The sequence below is a fragment of the Rhodotorula toruloides genome (assembly GCF_000320785.1).
Source record: "Rhodotorula toruloides NP11 unplaced genomic scaffold Scaffold18, whole genome shotgun sequence".
In the NCBI taxonomy this organism is placed as follows: domain Eukaryota; kingdom Fungi; phylum Basidiomycota; class Microbotryomycetes; order Sporidiobolales; family Sporidiobolaceae; genus Rhodotorula; species Rhodotorula toruloides.
Window position 1 is genome coordinate 158700 of NW_015622978.1, and position 22415 is coordinate 181114.

At 62.8% G+C, this 22415-nt stretch overlaps 8 protein-coding genes across 8 annotated transcripts; 6 read left to right on the plus strand and 2 right to left on the minus strand.

Annotated features, from left to right (window-relative positions):
• Window positions 1-126: 126 nt before the first annotated feature.
• Window positions 127-4194, plus strand: RHTO_02393 (RNA-directed RNA polymerase; the record flags this gene model as incomplete). Its single annotated transcript, XM_016416068.1, has 7 exons — window positions 127-295; window positions 355-701; window positions 756-2178; window positions 2232-2903; window positions 2962-3153; window positions 3218-3328; window positions 3383-4194. The coding sequence occupies 7 exons, from the start codon at window positions 127-129 to the stop codon at window positions 4192-4194; spliced, it is 3726 nt and encodes a 1241-aa protein (XP_016271896.1).
• Window positions 4195-4258: 64 nt separating this feature from the next.
• On the minus strand, window positions 4259-5887 carry RHTO_02394 (histone deacetylase 8-like protein; the record flags this gene model as incomplete). Its single annotated transcript, XM_016416069.1, has 5 exons — window positions 4259-4486; window positions 4552-4692; window positions 4776-5235; window positions 5288-5585; window positions 5656-5887. The coding sequence occupies 5 exons, from the start codon at window positions 5885-5887 to the stop codon at window positions 4259-4261; spliced, it is 1359 nt and encodes a 452-aa protein (XP_016271897.1).
• Window positions 5888-6012: 125 nt separating this feature from the next.
• Window positions 6013-9064, plus strand: RHTO_02395 (mitochondrial ABC transporter ATM; the record flags this gene model as incomplete). Its single annotated transcript, XM_016416070.1, has 13 exons — window positions 6013-6102; window positions 6227-6697; window positions 6751-6868; window positions 6924-7110; window positions 7169-7250; window positions 7308-7396; window positions 7451-7538; window positions 7594-7768; window positions 7822-7896; window positions 7952-8034; window positions 8095-8631; window positions 8708-8805; window positions 8866-9064. The coding sequence occupies 13 exons, from the start codon at window positions 6013-6015 to the stop codon at window positions 9062-9064; spliced, it is 2292 nt and encodes a 763-aa protein (XP_016271898.1).
• A 317-nt stretch (window positions 9065-9381) lies between these two features.
• RHTO_02396 (transcription factor) lies at window positions 9382-12850 on the plus strand (the record flags this gene model as incomplete). Its single annotated transcript, XM_016416071.1, has 6 exons — window positions 9382-9495; window positions 9555-9622; window positions 9701-9729; window positions 9822-11493; window positions 11551-12692; window positions 12753-12850. 6 exons carry the CDS (start codon window positions 9382-9384, stop codon window positions 12848-12850), a joined length of 3123 nt encoding a protein of 1040 aa, XP_016271899.1.
• A 160-nt stretch (window positions 12851-13010) lies between these two features.
• RHTO_02397 (uncharacterized protein) lies at window positions 13011-16010 on the plus strand (the record flags this gene model as incomplete). The annotated part of the gene is made up of 8 exons (XM_016416072.1): window positions 13011-13359; window positions 13439-13470; window positions 13530-13672; window positions 13753-13789; window positions 13846-13934; window positions 13991-14478; window positions 14540-15040; window positions 15118-16010. 8 exons carry the CDS (start codon window positions 13011-13013, stop codon window positions 16008-16010), a joined length of 2532 nt encoding a protein of 843 aa, XP_016271900.1.
• A 1288-nt stretch (window positions 16011-17298) lies between these two features.
• On the plus strand, window positions 17299-19224 carry RHTO_02398 (Cyclin PHO80-like family protein; the record flags this gene model as incomplete). Its single annotated transcript, XM_016416073.1, has 1 exon — window positions 17299-19224. The coding sequence occupies one exon, from the start codon at window positions 17299-17301 to the stop codon at window positions 19222-19224; it is 1926 nt and encodes a 641-aa protein (XP_016271901.1).
• A 790-nt stretch (window positions 19225-20014) lies between these two features.
• RHTO_02399 (protein of unknown function DUF1772) lies at window positions 20015-21093 on the plus strand (the record flags this gene model as incomplete). The annotated part of the gene is made up of 6 exons (XM_016416074.1): window positions 20015-20017; window positions 20076-20162; window positions 20224-20283; window positions 20367-20558; window positions 20625-20934; window positions 20993-21093. The coding sequence occupies 6 exons, from the start codon at window positions 20015-20017 to the stop codon at window positions 21091-21093; spliced, it is 753 nt and encodes a 250-aa protein (XP_016271902.1).
• A 400-nt stretch (window positions 21094-21493) lies between these two features.
• On the minus strand, window positions 21494-22146 carry RHTO_02400 (uncharacterized protein; the record flags this gene model as incomplete). The annotated part of the gene is made up of 2 exons (XM_016416075.1): window positions 21494-21927; window positions 22086-22146. The coding sequence occupies 2 exons, from the start codon at window positions 22144-22146 to the stop codon at window positions 21494-21496; spliced, it is 495 nt and encodes a 164-aa protein (XP_016271903.1).
• Window positions 22147-22415: the final 269 nt, after the last annotated feature.

A 22415-nucleotide genomic window follows, 5' to 3' on the forward strand; every position in this document is an offset into this window, starting at 1 on the left:
ACGCATTCCTAGCCTGCCGCCTTGCCTGAATGCGCATACATCGAGTCCGCGAGGAAGAGCAGGTCGAACTTCGACCTTTGTCGTCCGCTCACACGCTTCGCTCGTCTCGCTGGCTGCACGGATGGGATGCTCGACTTGCCAGAGGTCCTCGACTTGCTGTTTCCCGAGCGCAGCCCCGCTCGAACCCCTCCGCTCGAGCTTCACCTCCCCGCTGTCCTCCCGCAAGATGCGCTCGACCTCACGCTCTCGCCGCCGGGACGGCTCGACTTGGTGGACTCTGGGGACGAGGGAAAAGGTCTGACAGCGTCTGCGATCGCTTGGAGACCATCGCTGACCTCCCTGTCTCGATAACAGCGTTCCAACCCTTGGCCGCCCATTCAGCGAACGAGCCGGACAATATGGGGCGCCGGCCATCCCTGCACCGTGCCAGCACATCCTACCAGAGCTCCCCGCTTCCCGCCAGCCCGTCCCCGACGTTGGACGACGCCTCCTTTGGCGTGCGGTCCCTTGCTTTCGGCGTCTTTACGAGCCCGAGTAGCTTCTCAGCCGAGTGGGAGCGCGAGGGAAAGGGCGTCGACAAGGTCTGGCTGGAAACGAGCGCGAAGGAGAAGAAGACGTCGATGGTCGTGCGGATGTGGGAGGAGGGAAGCCCTTTCTCGACGGTGCCGACAAATGCTGCGAGCATCCGCATTACGGTCGAAGTGTGGCCGTTCTTGGCACGTCAGACGCGCCTGAGCTGACCCGTTGACTCGTAGATCGGCTCAGTCGAAACCGCCTACAATTCGCCCGGCAGTTCATCGCTCTTCCTCCAACTCTCCCGAGCGGCCACTCTGGGACGCTTGCCTGCACCTTCTGGCTCCAGCAGGCCTCGAGGACGACAAATCCATTCCTTCGACGACGCCCACGGGCGCGTGGCAGAGTTTGCCGGCCGAGCTTTGCGTCTGAAGTTCCGGACTGAGCCCGAACTGGCGGGCTTCCTCAAGCATGCCGCCGACGCCAATTTCCCTCGCATCTCCTCCACTATCGTCACCCTCGACACAGTCGCCCGCTTCAGCGAAACGTCCCTTGCCATGCTGCAGAGCTGGCTGCTCACGCTCGACTTCCGGATCGCCTTCCAGGTCGAGAAGCTCGTGCGCAACGGACTCGTCGATCCAGTCAAAGCACTCGAGCTGCGAGACCAAATCGAAGGCCTCATCGCCAAGAAGAGCGTCTCTCTCGCTGAGCGAACTTTGGCGTTCTTCGCCGACCGCCTATCATCGCTCGACCCGCATGCAGAAGAGCCGGACGACGACCTGGTCATCCTTGACCCGCCTCCTCGTCCAACTAGACGACAGCGTCGGAAAACCGACTCGTCCATCCTCACTCTCGGCTCGAGCGACGAGTCTTCCTCTGAGGACGAAGACGATCTCCTAATCCTCGGTTCGAGCCTGCCCTACTTTCAAGACATGCAGCCTCGCCATCCCACCCATCTCTCGACTCAGGAGCTCTCGACTCTGCTCGACCGGGCCGTTGACGAGTTCGAGAAGCTCGGGCAATTCCTCGCGGAGGCGGAGGAAACCCAGCTCATCCGGCAGGTCACCTTCACGGCCACTCGAGTTCTCCTCTTCGGTCCTTACTTGGGCGACACCAACTCGATCGTGCGCGCGTACGACCGACCCGAACTTTTCGTCTCAGTCGCCGTGCGTCATGAGGACGGGTCGAGCCTTCGCGAACGGGACGACAGCCTCATCGTCTCTCGCTTGTCCCCTCTCTTCCGCGACGGCTTCGAGCTCGGCGGCCGCTCGTGGAGATTCCTCGCATGGTCGTCCTCCGGCTTGAAGAGCTCGTCCTGCTTCTTCGTCTCTCCCTTCCGCCTTGCCGACGAAACGCTCGTTACGCCCACCTTGATTCACCGATCGATTGGCGACTTTACCGGCTCGGAGACCGCCTTGATCCCCGCCAAATACATGGCTCGCATCGCCCAGGCGTTCTCGTCGTCCAAGCCAAGCCTCACGCTGAAACCGGACCAGATCCTCTCGATCGAGGATATCACGGCACCCGACGGCTCCTGCTTCTCGGACGGTGTCGGTTTGATTTCGCCGTCGCTCGCGAGCGATGTCGTCGAGAAGCTCGGCATCAAGCTGGGCAAGGAGGAGAAGCCGCCAACCTGCTTTCAGTTCCGGCTAGGCGGAGCGAAAGGTGCGCGCTCGTAAGCACTTCACATACAGCTGGAGCTGACCTTTCTGTCGCAGGGATGCTGCAGGTTGATCCGACGCTCGAAGGCAAGGTCGTCGCCCTCCGACCTTCGCAAGTCAAGTTCCGCTCCACCCTCACCTCGCTCGAAATCGCCGGCACCTTCGAAGCCGGTCCGGGATACCTCAATCGACCGCTGATCACCCTTCTCGAGAACCTCGGCATACCCGCCGACATCTTCCTCAAGTTGCAGGCCAAGGCGACCGCCAAGATTCGCAAGAGTCGCGCGAGTCTGCCGTCCGCCGTCAAGCTCCTTCGCGACTGGAGTCTCGCTTCCGGCACTCGCTTCGTCAGTGCCCTCGGATTCCTGGCGAAAGACCCCGCCACGCGAGACGCCGCATTCGCCAACCCATTCGTCGCCCGATGCCTCGACGCCTCGGTCGTCCACGCGCTACGAGACATCAAATACTCTGCACGCATCCCGCTTCCCGGATGCTACAATCTCGTCGGCGTCGTCGACGTCGACGGCTGTCTTGCGGAAGACGAGATATACGCCCGCATCTCCCGCTCAGACGGCTCGACCGAGTACCTGCACGGCACGATCGCCATCAGTCGGAGCCCGACGAACCATCCTGGCGATTGTCGGATCGTTCGCGCGGTCGGCAAGCTGCCGAAAGGTGCGGGAGAGAGGATTCGCGGCTTAACAAACTGCGTCGTCTTTCCCGTACACGGTCAGTCCTTCCCTTTCTACGTTCTCCGCCATGATGCTTACTTCCCTCGATGCTTCAGGGTCCCGCTCGCTGCCGTCGATGCTGGCCGGAGGCGATCTCGACGGCGACGTCTACCTTCTTCTAACCGAGGCGAGCGGCCTGGTGCCCTCACCCGATCGCATCGCTGAGCCTGCGGCGTACGATGCGGCTCCGACCGTCAAGCTGGACCGGGAAGTCAGCGTCGAGGATGGCGGCGAGTTCTTCTTCAAGTGTAAGTCCATCCAGCCTGCATTCCCTTCTGGCCCGCTCTTGACCACCGAACGTTTACGCAACAGACATTACGCGAGACCTTACAGGACTCGTCGCGACCCGACAGCTGCTCCTCGCGGACTCGTACGCCGAGGGCCTCTTTCACCCGGATTGCCTCAAGCTTGCGCAGCTTCACTGTGAGTCACTTCGCTTCTTTCCTCTCGATCTCGAGCTGAATCACTTTCCTGCAGCCGACTGCGTCGACGCCGCCAAGAGCGGCACTTTCGTCCCGCAACACGCCGTCCCGCGAGTCACGCAGCGAGGATGGCCCGACTTCCTGACGAACGACGCGCCGGACAGTTACCGCTCGTCAAAGGCGCTCGGTCAGCTGTACCGCGCCATCGACGAGAAGGACTTTGCGGTTGCCAAGCCGAAGTCTTCGTCGAATCCGGCCTTCCTCCTCGACATTGACCCGCAGCGGCGACTCACGAAGGCGCTGGAATCGGTCTCGCTGCCATTCCTTCTCTCAAAGCGTCTCAAACCACCTTCCCGTCCCCTCATCGCGCACTATCGCGCCTACCTCCCCTCCTTCTCCTCCGAGCTGTCGAAGCTTCTCTCGCTTTCGCCAACGCCTCTTCGCGCCGGCAATCTCCATTTGGCGGAAGAGTCGCTCTTCCTCAGCGTCGTCCTCGGCACGAAGCGTCTGCAGAAGAGCGACAAGCTCGACGCGGGCAAGCGGCGCGAACAAAGCGGGATGTTGTTCGCCGTCGTCAGAAAGGTCATCAGGGAGGGCATGTATTCGAGCGGGCGACCGGTGAAGACGTCCAGAGCGGTGCAGAACGCCTGGGCGGCGTGGTTGGCCGCAGTGGAGGAGAGCGAGGACCGGTCGAAGCTTGCGACGGCGGAGAAGAAGCGAGCCGCCTCCGGCAGGCGCGTCGGTGGAGCGACAGACTCGGGTCGCCTGTTGGGGCTGAGTTCGTGGGCTTGGCTGGCGCTGGGCGTCATGGCCGAAGAGCTGGAGCGGCTGGAGAAGGAGAACGTTGAAGTCCTTGTTGTTGACTAGATTCGCGCATCTTTGTTCCTTGCATTTGCATGCTGTCCATCGTGATCGTCTGCACTTGACGAGGCTAAGATGGCACGCCCTGCTTGATCTCCCGCTTCTTAGCCCAGCGCTCGTGCAGCACTCCCGCATACTCCTCGAACGCCTTCTCCACCTTCGCAAGCGTCTCCTCCGTGTTCTGATCGCGCATGTTGCCCTCGGGCACGTCGAGCGCAAAGTCGGGCGCGAAGTGAGCGTATTGTTCGGGGTCGAGGTCGGACGGGATGGGCGAGTCAAGCGGGAGCGGACGTCCGAGCTGTTCGGCGCGAGGATCGTCGGCCGAGTCTGACACGAGACATACGAATTCACGGCTTGACGCACCGCGACAGACGCCAAGTACGCCCAAGCGCGAGCTGCGTTCGCGCTGTTGTAGCCTCCGCCGCCCAGCACGAGTGTCCGCTTGTTCCAGCTCAGAACTTGCTCGAGTGCATAGCCGTAGGCGGAGAGAGGGAGGTTCCATTCCTGCCGGCCGAAGAAGAAGCGTTATCTTGTGTCGCAAGTTGCAGAGGGAGGAACCGAAGACTCGCCTTGCAAGGGTCGCCGACCATCCCATCCACGCCCATCTGCACAACAATCGCGTCCGCATCGTACCCTTTCGCAACCTTCTCCACGCAGTTCTCCCAGACACGCCTGAAGTTCGCCTCTCCCAGCCCTGGTTCCAGCGCGACGTTGAGAGCGTGACATCGACCTGGCGCTTTCGGATTGGTGGGACCAGTCGAGTCGAGTGCACCGGAAGAAGGGAAGAAGAGAGGGGCGTGGAGGTGGACCGAGAGGGTCAGGACGTAGGGTGAGGTGAAGAAGGCGGACTCGACGCCGTCGCCGTGGTGCAGGTCGATGTCGAGATACAAGACGCGCGAGATGCGGGATGGAAGGGATGGTCGAGTTGATGAGGACGGAGAGGAAGACGGAGGAGGCGGGTGAGGCGGACTGCGTAGCTCCATGACGGCGAGGACGATGTCGTTAACGTAGCAGAAGCCCGACGCTTCTCCCCTTTTGGCGTGGTGTCTACGAGACACCTGTCAGTAGGCTTTTGCCTGCGGAAGCCAAGGCAGCGCACCTTCCGCCTGTCCAATTGATCGCAACGTCCGCTTGTCCGTCCTTCAGCATTCTCGCAGCCGTTATCGAAGCTCCCGCGACGAACTGAACATAGTCTGGTAGCTCGAAAAAGACTGGACAGTCGTCCTGCAGGCCGACGCCATCCGTCTTTCGGCGTTTTCGAGGCGGTTCCGACGGAAGGGCGTCGCCAGCGAGCCCGAAAGAGCGGGGCGAAGGCGTGTCCTCCTCTCCCAAAGGCTCCTCATCCTCGCTGAAGTCCCTTGAAACTCCTTCGCTATGGTCGCGGCCAAGAATAGCGTCTATCTTTCACGACAAAGGCCGAATCAGCGTTCTGAGGAGGGTCAGACAGCGTTTGGAGCGCCTACTCACCGATGTACCGCTCGTCGTGGAACCTCAGCAACTCGGTCCTACTTGCACGTTCTGGCTCAACGACCCTCGCTTGAGCCGGACCTTCCCGCGAGCCGTCGCCGTCGTCAAGGAGGGAGAAAGCGTCGACAAGAGAGTGAACGAGCGACGCCCTCCCCTCGTTCGCGGGCAAGCAGTCTGCCGCTCTGATAAGCTCGTCAGAGTGCACGTAAGCGACACGCCGCGCTCCAATCATCCTCGGCCGAGCCAGCAGAAATGGCGCAAGGTGGACCTCATCGCGCGACTCCCCCACTGTCATCTCGCTCTCCTTCCACTTTATCGCGCTCGATCTGCACGGCTAGGCTTGCTTTGGTCGCTAGGATGGCTAGTCGGACAGGCGCCGTTTCTGGCTTGCGCGTGTGGACAGCGGGGACGGCGCATTCGGCTTCATCAGGAGCGGGGTGGGTTCGTGTGAGTTCACCTTCTGGGGGGCTGGCTAGACGACGGCGAGGAGGCAGCAGTGCTGGGATATCGCTCTGTTGGCCTGAACGCGCCGTTCGCGGATGTAACTGACGACAACTCGCTCCTCCCACAGCCGGCCCCTCGGATACGACCGTCTTGCCCAGCATGTCATCCTAGACGGACTTTCCGCACGCTAGACTCGTCAGCAACAAAGCGACGACCTGCGGCGACCACCTCGCCAATCCTCACTCTCCTCCGAACTCACGCTCACTACGCCCGCGACCGTCCTGCGCCTCCACCTACCTCTCGACAACCCGAAACTGCACCAACTTCGCAGCGAGAACGAGAACACGAGCTATCTGAAGCTGCGGTGAAGGCGACGCAGGCGCATTCGGGACCCGAGGGGCATCAGAAGGAACAGGCGGTCCGGAAAGAGGAGAGTGGAGTGACAGACGTTGGCAAAGAGGAGACGGTCAGCGACAAGGAGCAAACGCGGCGAGATTGGGATATCATCAAGAAGCTGCTGCCGAACGTATGGCCGAAGAACGATTGGGGAACGAAGACTCGGGTCTTGCTCGCGGTTGGACTGCTCATCGGCGGAAAGGTTCGTCATCGTCTCATGTTACTCACGGCGAGCCTAACTCCTCGCCCCCTTAGCTTCTCAACGTACAAGTGCCGTTCTTCTTCAAGAACATTATCGACACCCTCAACGTTGAGATCAACCCGACGACCGGTCAAGGCGTCTTTGCAATCGCTGGAACCGTCATTTTGGGCTGTAGTTTCTGCGCCTCACCTTGCCCAAAGACTGCTGCTCACGTCGACTCTTGCAGATGGCCTCGCTCGAATCGGCGCATCCCTCTTTTCCGAGCTGCGAAACGCCGTCTTCGCCAACGTTGCGCAAGGAGCGATACGAAGAGTCGCTCGTTCCGTCTTCACCCACCTACTCAGCCTCGACATCGGCTTCCACTTGACGAGGCAGACGGGCGGTTTGACGCGGGCGATTGATAGGGGAACGAAGTGAGTGTCGTCGACGGAACGTTGTGCGCCGCCAAGCTGCTGACCTTGTGGCACGCAGGGGCATCTCGTTCCTCCTCTCGTCAGTCGTTTTCCACGTCGTGCCGACTGCTCTCGAGATTACGATGGTCTGCGGCATCTTGGTGCGTTCGCAGGTCGACCTTCTCAAGCATTTAATCTGACAAAGGACGCGTACGCAGAGCTACAAGTTTGGCTGGGACTTTGCGGCTGTCACGCTCGCTACGATGGCCGCTTACTCGTGGTTCACGATCAAGACGACGGCGTGGCGGTATGTCCCGCCTCTCTCGCCGATGTCAACTCTGTCTGACCTTTTTTCGCTCAGCACCAAGTTCCGTAAGCAGGCTAACGCCGCCGACAATCGTGCTGCGACCATGTCCGTCGACTCGCTCATCAACTATGAGGCTGTCAAGGTACGCGTGCTCGCAGGCTTGCCTTCGGACTCGGCTGACCTGTCATTTTCCCCAGTACTTCAACAACGAGGCTTTCGAGGTCGCCCAGTACGACCGCGCTATGAAGGACTACACCAAGGCGTCTGTCAAGATCTCGACCTCGCTCGCCGCGCTCAACATCGGCCAGAACGTGATCTTCTCGTCCGCGCTGACGGGCATGATGTACCTCGCCTCGAAGGGCATCGTCGACGGTGTGTCCCCCCTCACGCACCATAGATCCGGTTTCTGACCAGTCGCTGCGCAGGCTCAATGACCGTCGGCGACCTCGTCATGGTTAACCAGCTCGTCTTCCAACTTTCGCTGCCTCTCAACTTCCTCGGTGTGTTCGTTCGGTGTAGATCTCCGATTCAAGTACTAACGCTTCTTGACTCTAGGAACCGTCTATCGCGAGCTGCGACAAAGCCTGATCGATATGGACACGCTTTTCAACTTGCAGTCTGTCGGGACGACCATCAAGGCGAGTTCCCGCCAGCTCGCACGTTCGGCAGACTTTCAGCTGACCGACCTTTGCCGACAGGACAACCCCAATGCTAAGCCGCTCGCGCTGACCAAGGGTGGCGAGATTCGCTTCGAGAACGTGGCCTTCGGCTACCACAAGGACCGGCCCATCTTCCGCGACGTCTCGTTCACCATCCCGGCGGGAAAGAAGGTCGGCATCGTCGGCCCCTCAGGCTGCGGCAAGTCGACGGTGTTCCGCCTGCTGTTCCGGTTCTATGAGCCGTCGAAGGGCAAGATCTTGATCGACGGCCAGGAGCTGCACGACATCGAGCTCGAGTCGCTCCGCAAGGAGATTGGCGTTGTACCGCAGGAGACGCCTCTCTTCCACAGCGACATCATGCACAACATCCGCTACGGCCGGCTGGATGCGACAGACGACGAGGTCAAGGAGGCGGCGCGGCTGGCGAACGTCGACCGGACGATCGAGAGTCTGCCCGACAAGTGGCAGACCAAGGTTGGCGAGCGCGGGATGATGATCTCGGGTGGTGAGAAGCAGCGGATGGCGGTCGCGCGGGTCTTGCTCAAGGACCCTAAGATCCTCTTCTTCGACGAGGCGGTGAGTTCCCTCGCCTTTGCTCGCTACCGAGCGCGACTGCGACGGAGGTACTGATCTTCGCTCGCCCACGAAACAGACCTCGGCGTTGGACTCGACCACCGAAGTCGACCTGATGCGAAATATCAACCAGACGCTTCTGTCGAAGGCCCGAACAAGCATCTTCATCGCCCACCGGTGCGTCCCCATTGCAAATCTCTCGCAGCACTCGACTGACATGCTTTGAGGCAATGACAGGCTCAAGACGGTCGCCGACGCCGACCTCATCATTGTGCTCCGCGACGGACGGGTGGCAGAGCAGGGAACGCACGGCGAGCTGATGAGCCGGGGCGGGCTGTACCGGTCGATGTGGGACCAGCAGAACTCGACGCTGCAGGAGCTGGACGAGGCGGAAGCGGGTACAAACGAGGCTCGGTCGGCGGAAGCGTCGGTGTGAAGCGAGGAGGGAAGGCACGCAGACGCCGAATGAATTGGGACACGCGCGGTTCTCGAGACAGTTCGCTCTCGTCGACGAGTCGATCCGATTGCAGTTGCGCGTTCGGAATAGCGTGATCTCATCTCGCTGTGCGGTCAACCTTTCCGACAGGACGAAGCGAGGCGAGAGAAGAGGGAAACGGCTCTCTCGCCGACGTCACCCTCGCTCTTGGGCTGGTACTCAGACTGCTCTGCTGCACTCTGTCGAGTGGCCTGCACACCACAGTGATCCACATGGAGGGCTACGGGGTCCCCTCGACTTCATCAGCTTCCGCGACGATGAACGGCTCGCCAGGCGCAGGGCACAAGCGTGGGGCGGGCAGGGCGGACGACGAGGTCGTGCACAAGGTGCTGCCAGCCTGGCACTTCCTCTACGAGCGTGGCGAGCTGACAGTAACTACTCCCGGCTTTCCTCTTCCCCCACCCGCCCCGTTTCGGTGACCCAGGCGCAGGGCAGCAGCAGCGCAGCGGCGAAGCGACTCAAGCCGAGGCAGCCATTGAGCTGTCAGGAATGCAGGAGGTGCGTGGATGCATTGCCGTGGCGTTCTCCTTTGCTCCTCCCAGAGACTTGAAATTGACCTCCATCCACCTTCCACAGGCTCAAACTCAAGTGCGACCGCGAGTTCCGTGCGTTTCGATCTCTTTGCTTACAGCTCGAAGGGAGGCAGCGTCGCTGGAGGGCTGGCGCTGAGCCGAACACCGTTCCCTTCGTCTCGCAGCCTGCGCAAACTGCCGCAAGCGCAACTGCGCCGACATCTGTCCGAGCGGGACTAGCAAACCGCCAGGACGAGCCGTCCGTATCGCCGCCGAATTTGCCGCCCTCTTGAAACGGGTCGACGACCTCGAAGCGATCGTTAGCCAACTCGGTGCAGGCGACCGTATTCCGCCGCCTCTGCATCTGGAGGAGGCGACGAAACGGAGCACAACGATCACGAAGGAGCTCGAGCAGGAGATTCGGGAAGGGCGGAGGGACACAAGTCGTGGGAGGACGAGCGAGAGGAGCGATTCGGGCGGGAGGTTAGGCGGCAGCAGCGGGGCGCGGGACGAGGAGGGCGACGAACTGGGCGCTGGGTCGGCCGACGAAGGCATCGAGTCGGTCATGGTCGGCGTCGGATCGCTCAGCATCGCCGACAGCGGCCGGACCCGCTTCTTGGGGGCGGCGGCCGGGTCAGCCTACTTCTACCCCGACCCGAACGACGAGGAAGACGCGGACGCTTCGAGCCTCGCCAGTGAGGCTGAGCAGGGAGTGCCGGCGGTCGACCAGGTGATCCGGTACCCGTACATCCAGCTCGGGACGGCGTACTCGAAATCGGCGGAGCTCGAGCGGCTCAGGGCGTTCTTGCCGGATCAAGCGGAGGGACGGCGAGTGTCCGAGAATTACTGGCGGTATCTCGCTTTCCAGTTCACGCCGCTCGAAGAGGCGGTCTTCTGGGAGGACTACTGGCCCTCCGCCTACACGCCGCACGACCCGCACGGCACCAAGCTCGCATGTGTCCTCATGATCCTTTCCCTCGGTCACCTCTTCGACCCCGATGCGCCCTCCACGCCGAACGCGGACGCACAGCATTTCTTCATCCTCTCGCACGCTGCACTCGCCGCCTCTCGCTTCCTCGCCAACTCGACTCTCGCCGCAGTCCAGACTCTGCAGCTTTCGGCAAACTTCCATCTCAACTACCACGACCTGCGCGAAGGCGGCGAGACGTTCTTCCCGATCCTCGGCATGGCCGTCCGCATGCTCGCGACGCAAGGCCTGCACCGCGACGGATCCAACTTTGGCCTCACCGGCGCCGAGCTGAACCGTCGCCGTCGGGTGTTCTACGAGCTCATCACGCTCGAGCGGATGCAGGCGTTCATCTCGGGCCGGCCGCACATGTTCCGCGACACGCACTTCGACACGCAGATGCCCGAAAACGCCAGCGTCTTCGACCGCGCCAAGTGGCAGATTGGCATCCTCATTGCCAAGGTCATCGACCAGGCCTTCTCCGTCGCAACGCCCTCCTACTCGACCATCCTCTCGCTTGACCAGGACATGCGGGACCTTGTGCGCGACACTCCGCCCGACTACCGCTCGTGCGCCTTGCCTGCAGACTCGTTCCTTGTCAAGCCGCAAGGTATCCCGCAACTCCCTCCCGCCCCTCCGCCCGAAGCCGCCTCCTACGACCTGATCACCCGCATGCGCGCACACACCCTCGACCAGATGTTCGGCCAAGTCCTCTTCTACCTGCACAAGCCGGCGTTCGCTCAGGCGCTCCTCAAGTACTCGGATGAACCGCTCAAGTCGCCCTGGGCTGCGAGCGTCGCGGCTGTGTCGCTCGAGACGGCTGTCTACCTGCTTGCGGTCGCCAAGTCGTTCTTCCAGCTCCATCCAGTCCTGAGTCCGCGTTGGTGGCAGTGAGTTGCACACTGAGCCCTACTTCTGAGATTTGTACTGACGGCTCGCGCGCACAGCATCTGGTTCCACGCCTTTGCCGGCTCCGTCGCGCAAAGCTCGCTCGTCATCAAGTCGCCCCGTTCGATGCTCGCCCCGCACGCCTGGTCGCAGCTGAACGAGGCCGTCGCGCTCTTTGAAGCAGCCGGATCAGGTGGAGCGCCCGTCGCGGCGTTCGTTCCGCGCCTCCGAGTCCTGCGAGAGAAGGCCTTCCTCAGCCTCCAGAACGCCATCTCGGTCCCGCTCGGCTTGATGGACCCGCATTCCAGTACCGACGTGGGTGACTCGCTCGCGGAAGGGACGGACGTCAGTTTGTCGATCCTCTGCCCGCCGACTCGTCTCGAGCGCAAGCAGCGGAAGAAGTCGGTCGTCCGCTCCTCCTCGGCGGGGAAGGCCACAGGCTCGGCCTCGCCCGCAGGCGACTCGCCCAACACGGTCCTCGCGCAGATGCTCGGCGCGACACCGGCGTTGTCGGAGCAGGCGCCGCCGGTCACGCCGGCATGGCCTTCAAGTCCCGTTGAAGCCGAGCCATACAACCCGTTCGACTCGCGCATCGCCATGCCCGGTTTCGTCGGAGGAACCAAGTCGCCGCCCGTCGCTCCGGCACCTTACGACGCTGCAACGCTCGCGTACCTCACGGCCGCCCAGCAGCCTCCGCCGAACAACCCCGCCGCGCAGTTCATGCCCGTCGCGTTCCTCCCTCACCAACCTCTCCCGCACCCTCTTCGCGAGTCGTACGAGCTTGCGGAGGCGCACGGACCGAGCAAGACGGCGATGGCGTATGCAGCGGCTGCCGCAGCCTCGTCATCCGCTTACTCCCTGAGTGTTGGCGCGCCTAGCTCGAGCGATATCCGTCCGCAAGTCCCGCCTCTGCCGCCTCAAGCGCAGCCCGTCGACCCTGCGTCGGTGCAGCAAGACCCCCTCGGCATGCTGCGCCAAACCGCCCTCCTCGCCGCACACGCTCCGCCACCTTCGTCCTCTGCGCCAGGAGGATCGTCAGGCGTGCCAGGCTTTTCACCCTTTGCGGGTCTGTCGCCAGGGTACGGCTTTGGTGGGCTGATCACGCCTTGGCCGGCGTATGGCGAGGTGCAGGCGGGAGCGGGAGGAGAGGGAGCGACAGCGGCGGGTGCGGCAGGCGGTGCGCCGGCAGAGTCGTGGCCTTGTGCGTGACGTTTCGCTTCGTCCCTCTACGGTGCTGAAGCTGACTCTCCCTCGTTCGCAGGGTTTGATGTCCTCGGCGGTGGTGCGAGCGGAGGAGCAGGAGGAGGAGCTGCGCCTGGGATGCCTTCTCCGCTCGACTTTTCGCGCTTCCCTGGGTGACTAGCGGGTGTAGTCATCGGTACATGCATGTTGTTACGAATACTCGGCAGTCGATGGCGATGTTGACGAGAATAGCCGTTGCTTGGCTTGGCGTGAAGTCGTCTGCCATCTGCCTCACTCTGCTGCACTCGCACCCGCTTGCAACGACTCTCGCTGCTGCATGATACAGTCGAACAACACACGCCATGCCACCCTCGCAACTCCCGCGGCGCTCGACGACCCCGTCGACGAGGCAGACCATCCGCCGCCCTCCTCGTCTAATCGCCCCCCGCACCGTCACTCGCGCCTCCTGAGGACACTCGCACTCGCGCTATGCTTCTTCACAATCCTCTACATCGTACCCACCGCCTCCGCCGCGTCGACAGACCGTGTAGACGCCTCTTCGACCTCGACGCCTTCCTCCGTCATCCACTCGCTCGCATCGCTCACAAAGCGCCAAGCCGAGGCGGTAGCATCGACATGCGCCTGCAAGGCCCCTGAGAAGCGCGGGGCGGCGTTCGCCGTCAAGGGTGAGTTGGTGGCCACTCGGCTTTGCACGCACGCGAACTCTAATCAATCTTATAACCCGCTCGATCTCGATACCCGCAGCCGCTTTCATCCCGATCCTCGTCGTGCTCAGTGTGCGTGCTGTTTGTCAAGCCATGTCGGAGATTTCGAACGCTGACCGCTCGTCTCGCAGGGCATCACGGCCGGCTTGACCCTCGGCTACATGTCCCTCGACACAACCCAGCTCAACGTCCTTGCCAAGACCGGTACGGACAAGCAGCAGAAGGCTGCGCGGAAGGTTCTGCCGTTGCGTGCGAATGGACACTTGCTCCTCGTGTGCGTGTTGCGCCGTTTCTTCGACCAGGCCTCGCCCGGTCCTGGCTGTGATTCAAGCTGACACCTGGCTTGCTGTGCAGCACCCTCCTCGTCGCCAATATGATCTTCAACGAGACGGTTAGTCGCATTCTACCGTTTCACAGGCGCTGCGCTCACCCAGGCTCCACACGCAGCTCCCCATCGTCGCCGAAGAACCCCTCGGCGGAGGGTTGCAGGCGACCATCGTCTCGATCGTCCTCGTCATCATCTTTGCCGAGATTGTGTACGTTCAGTTCCGTCCAAACCGTCTTCCTCGCTGACCCTCCCTTGCTTTCGCAGCCCTCAATCCGTCTGCTCTCGCTTCGGCTTGCAGATCGGCGCCGCCATGGTCTGGCCTACCCGCGTCTTGATCTACATCTTCTTCGTCATTGCCTGGCCCGTCAGCCGACTCCTCCAGTTCCTCCTCGGCAAACACGAAGGGATCGTCTACCGCCGCGCCGAGCTCAAAGAGCTCGTCGCCATGCACGCTGCCTCGGCTGGACACGGCGACTTGCAGACCGACACTGTGACAATCGTCGGCGCGACGCTCGACATACAGGCCAAGGTCGTGCGAGATGCCATGACGGACTTGTCGAACGTCTACTCGCTCCCGATCACGGCGAAACTCGACTACGAGACGCTCGGCAAGATCCTCAAGTCGGGTCACTCGCGCATTCCTGTCTACGAAGAGGTGCTAGTCGATGGTCCTCTCGCTGGCGAGAAGAAGACGCAGCGCAAGATCATCGGCGTCTTGCTCACGAAGCAGCTGATTCTCCTCGACCCCGAAGGTGCGTTCCGTTGCTCGAACACGATCTACTCAGCCCGTACTGACGCCCTCTCCGCTCGCAGATGGCATCCCCCTCCGCGACATCCCCATCAGTCCCCTCCCCACCGTCTCGGAACACCTCCCGCTCCTCCAAATCCTCAACGCGTTCCAAGAAGGCCGGTCACACATGGCCGTCGTTTGTCGCGCGAAACCTGCGTTCCCGCCTCCGACGACCCTGTCGCCGATCCCTTCGCTCGACACGGCGACGGACGTGGATTTGGAGAGGGCCGAGGGAGGAGAGGGGTTGAGGAAGAGGAGTCGGTCGCGTTCGACGAGCGGAGGGGGGAGCGATGGAGAGAATGGTCATGGCGACGGCTTCTTCCACAAGCTGTTCAGGAAGAGGAGCGGGTCGTCGAGTTCGACCAAGTCGGACGAGGGGAAGAAGGAGGGAAAGGGCAAGGACGACGAGCGTCATAGGCGTCACAGCTTGCTCGGTGATGCGGCGGCGGCGACGAGTCATGTGAGCTTGAACAAGCAGGATTTGGACGAGGCGCATCCGGTGGGAATCATCACGCTCGAGGACGGTGAGTCCGCCTCCTCTCTCTCTTCTCCCTTCTCGCGTCTCAAGGCGGTTCAACTGACTCGTTCGTACACGCAACAGTCCTCGAAGAGCTGATCGGCGAAGAGATCCTCGACGAAACCGACGCCGACGAGACCCACCAACCGTCGATGCGCTACTACATCCCCGAAGAAGCCTCGTCGCGTCTGACCGACTTACCCGGTCCTCCTCCCGCGCCTTCAACAGGGTTGGGCCGCCAGCCGCCCCAGACGAAGCCTACGCTCGCGGGTGGGATCGCGAACACGGTTGGGAGGATCGGGAAGGGAATGGTGCCGCGGTCGAGGAGCGCGCCGGGGAAGAACCGTGCGGAAGCCGGGGTGGGAGCGGGGCAGAGCTTAATGGGCGATGGGACGCCCATCACGGGAAGCGGAGGAGGCAGCGTCGCGGGCGCACTTGGGTTTGGTGGGGGTGCGTTCGGGGGAGGAAGGAGGAGGAGCGCGTCGCCTGGTGCGGTACGAAGGCTGCGGCGGGCCAGACGACGAGGTTCGCGGCGAACCCGACGGTTTATACGTCGCCTGCGACGCCGGGCCCCAACTCGTCCTTCACGGGCAAGCCGATCGTCCAAGAACCTGCCTCTCTCGACCACAGCGCAGCCGCCTCGACCGCGCAGACTCCTCCAGCACCTATCTCGATCCTCCGCCGCCAGTCGCCCGCCGCATCAGGCTCGACGACGCCCGTCTCGACCGTCCCCTCCTCGCCTCTTCCGCCTACCGAAACCGCCCTTCACGCACCGACGCCCACTTCAGCTACCAGCGCCTTCCCCCGCCTCTCGGACGCAGTCCTCGTCGAGCGCGGACGTCGCAAGCTCGTCGCGCAGGGCGCGAACCCGTCGAGTTTGTCGGCTGCCGAGTGTATCGCTGCGGCTGGGACGGTCGGGTCGCAGCCTGGTAGTCGGGCTGCGACGCCGAGTGGAGCAGGGAGAGTCGGGTCGATGAGTGAGGCGGTTGGGACGAGCGCGGCGGGAGGAGGGGCAGGAGGAGGAGGGGCGGGTTTGGCGACGAGGACGCCGAGCGGGGGCGGACAGCCGCGTGCGAAGGGTGCGGCGTTCAAGAGCGTCGCGGTTGGAAGGCCGTTGCCGCAGGAAGGACGCGTCGCTGCGCAGAGTCAGGTTGCGTCGTCGTCTGCGTCGTCGGTCAAGGCGTCGACGTCGCAGCCGGCTGTCGAGGAGAAGGACGCCCAGTGAGATTCTCGTTACGTTTGCTGTACATTTTGCAGTCTGTTTTGCATTCGCATGAACACTCTCGAGCATGAACGGAATAGCCGGGCGAGTTGTAATAGCTTGTAATGAGCTGATTACAAAGTGCGGATTGACTCGCCGGACTTCGCTCGTCGAGGGTTGTTCCTCAGCGGCTCAGTTTATCTGTCCCTCCCACGCGCCCGTTCTCTTGCTCTGTCCTTTCACTAGGACCAGACGCCCTCCGTCTCCCCTCCCGTCCAGCGCCCGCGCTTCGACACGCTCTCCTTCGCCCGCACCCGGTCCACACAGACCCCCTCGTCGTCAACTCGCCCGCCACCGCGCAGGCAGGACAGCAGCAGCAGCAGAGGTTATCCCAGGCAAGGTTAGCAGTCGGTACGCAGGCACAGGCGGCGCCTACAGACTCGACACCACGCCAGATCGGTGCGTTGCTCACCCGCAAGCTCGAACGTGTGAAGTGCTGACTCGGCTCGCTCGCACGCCCAGCTTGAGTGCAGATCGGCTTCCGTGACAGTCTATAGCGTGTTTCTACAGGGAAAACGAGTTCAAGCAGGCGAGTCCCCGACGTCGCAGTCCAGCCGAGGCGCATGCACTGACTCCGCCTCGAAGCAGAACGAGACCCGGTTCATCGCCAACTCCCCTCCTCCTCCTCCTTCGCGTCAGTTCAGACAGGGCTTAGCTGTCCTCGGCCTGTTCATCGCACAGTGAGTCACGCCGTCGCCCCGCCGCGAGCGAGTCCAGTCCGAACTCACGCTCGTCCTCGCCCACAGCATCCCCATCCCCGTCTCCGTTCCCGGTCAAGCAGCAGTAGACGTCTCTCCGTACACACCCCGTTCTCGGCACCGTTTCCCCCAAGTTCTCCCATACCCGCCAGAACACCCTCCCCCCTCCTGCCGGCTTCTCCACCTCGTCGCCGCCAGACCCTCTCGAACCGCACGATCCCCGATTCGACAAAAGTGCTCAGTACCACGAGCACACTCCTGGGTTGCCGAGAAGCGAACGTTTCTCAGCCGCCCGTACCAAACCGCATGAGCGTCCCCTTCGCCTACCCGTCGTCCTTCGACGGGTCCATCCACCCTCACTCCGCCACCTCCTGGACGATGGCCGCCCAGCAGCAGCAGCAGCAACCGCAAGGCTACTACTACGGCACCAGTGTTGGCGCAGGCTACGTCCACCCGAGTCTCGCGCCTCACCACCATCTCCAGCACCACCCGGCCATGTTGTCGCAAGTCGCCCAGCAGCAACAGCACCACCAGCACGCGTACGCCGCCGCTCGCTACGCCACTGCAGGCTACGCCGTCCCCGCCCCGCAGCAGCAGCAGCAGCAGCAGGCGTACTACGTCCCGCAGGCTCAGCAGGCGACCCGCAGCCGCTTTGCGTTCGCAACCCCGACGCACGCCCCGTCGCAGCACTTTACCCTCCCGCCTCCGGTCCAGTACGAGGCGGCCCAGGCCCAGCGCGCGACGGCACCGCAGCAGCAGCAGCAGCTCGAGAGTGAGCAGCACCTCGGGTACCTCCTTGACAGGCTCGCCCAGAGCGCTGACAACCGCGCGATCACCCGCGCAGACGAGTACGAGCACAACCGCAACGTCGATGTCGTCATGGACGAGCAGCCCGCCCAGCCGGTCACCTACGACTTGATCTCGAACACGTCGATCGTCCCGCCTCCGCCTCCCGTCGAGCGCTCGGCCGTCCCTCTCGCCGACCTCGCGACCGAGATGGTCTGGGAAGCCGTCCGTCAAGGCTACCTCTACGCCCTCGAGACGTCGGGAGCCGCCGTCGACGCCGGCGTCATTGGCCAGGCCGCCCGCAACGCTCCCCGTCGCAGTGCCGGCGCCGAGCAGTTCGGCGTCATTGGCGAGCACCGCCGTGCGCGCAGGGTCTCGGGCGAAGGCTCGATGCCCGGCACGCCGTCTGGCTTCGAGACGCCCGCCGAGCTTGCGGCCCGCCAGCAGCGCCTCGCCGACCTCGGCTTTGGTGCTGCCGCGCCGCGCCCCTCGCGCGCAGCGGTGCAGGCTTTCCCTGCCGAGCCGTCTGCGCCGTTCCGCCAATTCGTCAAGCAGATCCTCGCGGCGACGCTCGTCACGCCCGAAGACATTGTCCTCGCGCTCTACCTCGTCTCGCAGATCCCCGTCGGCAAGATCATCCCGCCGACGCCTGCCGAGCCGGGCCAGGACGCGCAGACGACCTCATTCAAGGCCGCGCCGTTCAAGATCGTCCTCGGCACGCTCATGCTCGCCAACAAGGTCCTCCAGGACAACTCGTACCGCGCCGGCTCGTGGGCCGCCGCCTCGGCCATCCCGATCGCCGACGTCAACGCCCTCGAGGCTCACATCCTCGCCGCCCTCGGCTTTGACGTCTCGATCCGCGAGGACAAGTGGCTCGCCTGGCTCGCCGTCGTCGTCGACCGCTTCCGCTTCGGCAAGGGCGACCTCGGTGACCGGCTCGTCGTCCAGGACGCGCTCGAACGCCTCGTCCGCGCCGCCCAGCTCGAGAACGCCAAGTCCATGCCCGTCTCGATGCCGCCCTCGCCCGCGCTCACCGCCAGCGGATCGTCGACCTCGTCGCTCTCGTCCCTCGCGACCGTCGCCTCGGCCGAGCTCGCGATGCCCCAGACGCCCGTCAACTCTGGCGCGTCGTGCCTCGTCGACGTCAACCTCGACGCGAGCGGCCCGCTCGAGTCGCCGCTCCACTTTGACGCCCACCGCCACCGCCAAGACGGTCGTCGTCGCGCCGCCTTCACGCGCGCCGTCTCGAGCCTCGCTTCGTCCGTCGCTGCCCCTCCCGCGCCGGACTCGCCGTCGCTCTTGACGCACGCAGCGCAGCAACACCGCGCGCGCGCCTGTCGCGGCACGGCAGAGTTGAGCGGCTACTCGCTCTTCCCGCCTGTTGATCTCGCGGCGGCCAGGTCGAGGTCGTTCGGGCAGGAGACTTGGCAGCGTGCCATTTGCTGAGTCTGCCCTCGGCTCTCCCTCGACAACATCCCATCCCCAGTCAGCGTCCAGAGCACAGAGCAGTAGTCGTTATCCCCTTTTTCGGCGTTACCAGCGGTGCGTGGGGAGGTGCGGGAGGCGTGGAGAGCGGGGACGACCAGCGATTCGGTTCGTGTTCGGTCGGCCTTCGACTTCCGTCTCTCTTCTTCGCCTTCGCCCGCTCATAACGTCCTTTGCGACTCCGCCTCGACACGCTCGGCCTGGCTACCCCCCTCTCACCCCTCTCCACCCCCGTTCAGTTTTCGCCTTCCTCCTCTTCAAGTCTGTGCCCTCAAGGCTCTCTTCCAAACCTCGAAAACCCACGACAAAAAAACTCAAGACGGTTCTTCGTTTTCGCTTTCCTCTTTACACGGTTCTTTCCTCACAACGCCCCCCTACTCAACCCATAGAGAAAACCATTCCAGAACGCCCCTTCCTCCTCTCTCTCCACCCTCGCTAATGGCCTTCCTTCCCATCTGTCGGTCTATGCTCTCCCCTCTACAAAACCCACAACGCCTCACCGTTCTACACACACCTTGTCCACCCCCTCCGCCCCGTTCGTAAACTTGCTCCGCTTTCGATGGGTCGCCTGTTCTTGCAACTTGGATTGCGTCGAGCTTGTTCGAACACATTCTGTTTGCTGTCTGTACGAGAGTATCAGCGAGCCCTACAACCCAGCAAAGCGGCTCAACCTCGACCCTCAGTACCTTCACGCGCAACTCCTTTCGTTCCCTCTTCCTCGTCCACCATCACTCGAAGCGAGCTGGGCAGCATGGTGCGCATACTCTACCTTGCGCTGCACCACTTAATGCTAACGGCCGGCCTCCCAGCAGTCCCAAGACGACGACTCGCTCCTCTCGCTCCTCAGGTTCATCTCAGCTGTTCTCGGGGGCGTAGTGACCGGTGTGCTGCTCAGCGGGGTGCGTGGGCTCGCTCGTATACTCCTGAGGGCTGCACTGACGAATCCCGAGCGTCTCGCAGCCCATCCTGGCTGTCCCTGCACTGTTTTCGACTCCTTCGCTCACTCCCCGCTCTCGTTTGGTGAGTTTGCACCTTCGCTCGCTCCTCGTCTTTTCCGTTCTGGCGGACCGGCAGAGCTTCTGCTGAAACACTCGGACTCGCAGCACGTTTGGTCCCGCCTTCACGCCGACACGACCTCGCTCGCCTCTTCCCTCCTGCCCATCTTGACAGGCTCGCTCGCCCTTTGCGCTTTACTCGCCCAGTCTCTGCCGCCTGGTGATGACACGCCGAACTTGAGCGGCAACATTGTCGAATGGTTGGATTTGATCCCGAGTCTCGTAAGCCAGAACCGTCGAGTACGTCCCGTCGCCCTTCCTGCTCCCTCCCCTCGTCACAAGCTAACGAGATCTCGTGAACGACAGACCCTCTACGCCCTCTGCACCATCCTAACTCTCGCCATCCGCCCCTACACATTCGGCCTCCTAACCCCTCGCATCGAGTCGCTCAAAGCCGAGGAGAGGCGGCTGATCTTGCTGGGTGTGAACGGGTCGGAGGAGAGGGCGTTGGGAAGGAGGGGATGGAGGGGTGCGAGTCCAACGAGGGAATGGGAGGAGAAGGTTCGGTTGGGCGCGGGGGAGAGGGATGGGGAGGAGAGCGATGAGGAGGATAATGCGCTTGAGGAGGAGATTGGAGGGGACGAGAGGGAGTTGTTGAGGAAGGAAGCGGTCGACAGTACGTGCACTGATTGTCCTTCACCCCCGACAAACGCGCTGACTCGCAAGTCGCGCAGCCGACTCGCTCATCCTGCAAACCTCCCGCCTGCAACTCGGCACCGCCTTCCTAGCCGGCTCTGCATTCGCCCTCAGCGTTCTCGAACTCGTTTGCGTGTAGGGGAGTCGCTTGTCCCTTCTTCGCTGTAGCTGTACCTGTTTTTCCGTCCGACGGTTGTCTTTTTCATTTCGAAGGGTTTACCGCAATCTGCATAGGGTTTGTCGTTCCCCTCGGCGCATCGAAAGGAGAGCGGAGCAGGTCTGACAGAGTTGAGACTCTCCCTTGGGAAGCGGGCGAGGCGATGGAAAAGATGCGAAGGTTAGACGAGCGTGTCGAGGTTGCAGCGCGACGGGTATCGACGAGACGGGACGTAAGATGGCGTGACGAGAAGAGATCAAAGATGAGAGGGATACACAGATAGATACTGCAAGCGAGACCGTCAGCCTTTCATGGTACGAGGAGAAGCGTTCTCAGAAAGCGGAACGCACAGATAGACAAGTCCTCCTTTCGTTCGTCCGCCTCAGACAAGCAGCACCCCGCCTACAACACCCAATGCCACAGCCACTCCCGCCCCCAGCGCTCCTTCCACCACGCCGACTCGCGCTATCCGCCTGCTCGCTCCGGACGAAGGCTTCGCCGAACTCGTGATGGTAACAGTCGCGACGCTCCCGTCCACCGTGCTCGTGACTACGCTCTCACTGACCGATGCGTTCGGTGCAGCAGTCATCTGCGACGAAGAGGAAGCGTTCGAAGGGCGTGGTTGAGCCGAGATGAGGGTTGTCCGGGCTGGCAAGGAGGAGGAAGCGGAGGCATTCGTGGGTGAGGAGGAGAGGGAGGGAGGGATGGCGGGACCGGGGGCGCTCAGGAATGTAGAGGGGTTGAAGGGGGTGTTAGGGAGCGAGGTGGACGAGGGCGTGATGATGGAGGGGAAGGTTTCGAGGTTGCTGCCGTCGTCTGCGGGGGGAGCGAGCGCGCGGAAAATGCTGTCAGTCCTCATCTCGCTCTGTTCCCGCCTCTCGCATCGTTCCACCGCTGCGAGCGAGTCGTTGCGAGTCGTCCGACAGCGGGTATTGCGGGGGTGAGAACGGGAGACTGCAGGAAGGTGGACGCACTGGACTGTGCGACTGCTGCGACTGCCCAGCAGGCTGCCAGGATCGCTGTGTGCACCCGCATCGTGCTCAGCGTCGTGCGAGTGAAGTGGGAGAGCGAAAGAGTTGCCGAGGAGGAACAAGGAGCCTGGTCGACACCGAACAACCGCGTGGCTGCCTGCCTGAGTGGCTGAGGTGCAGTATGAATGTGTATCGAGATTTACTGGCCAGTCAAGCGAGCAGTCTGAGCAAGTTGAGGAAGTCGACTCGAGAAAATCGCCCGCTCACCTCGAAGCAAAGCGGGCAGTCTGATAATTCACTGTAAGCACTGACAATGAGCCCTGCAGTGGCTGG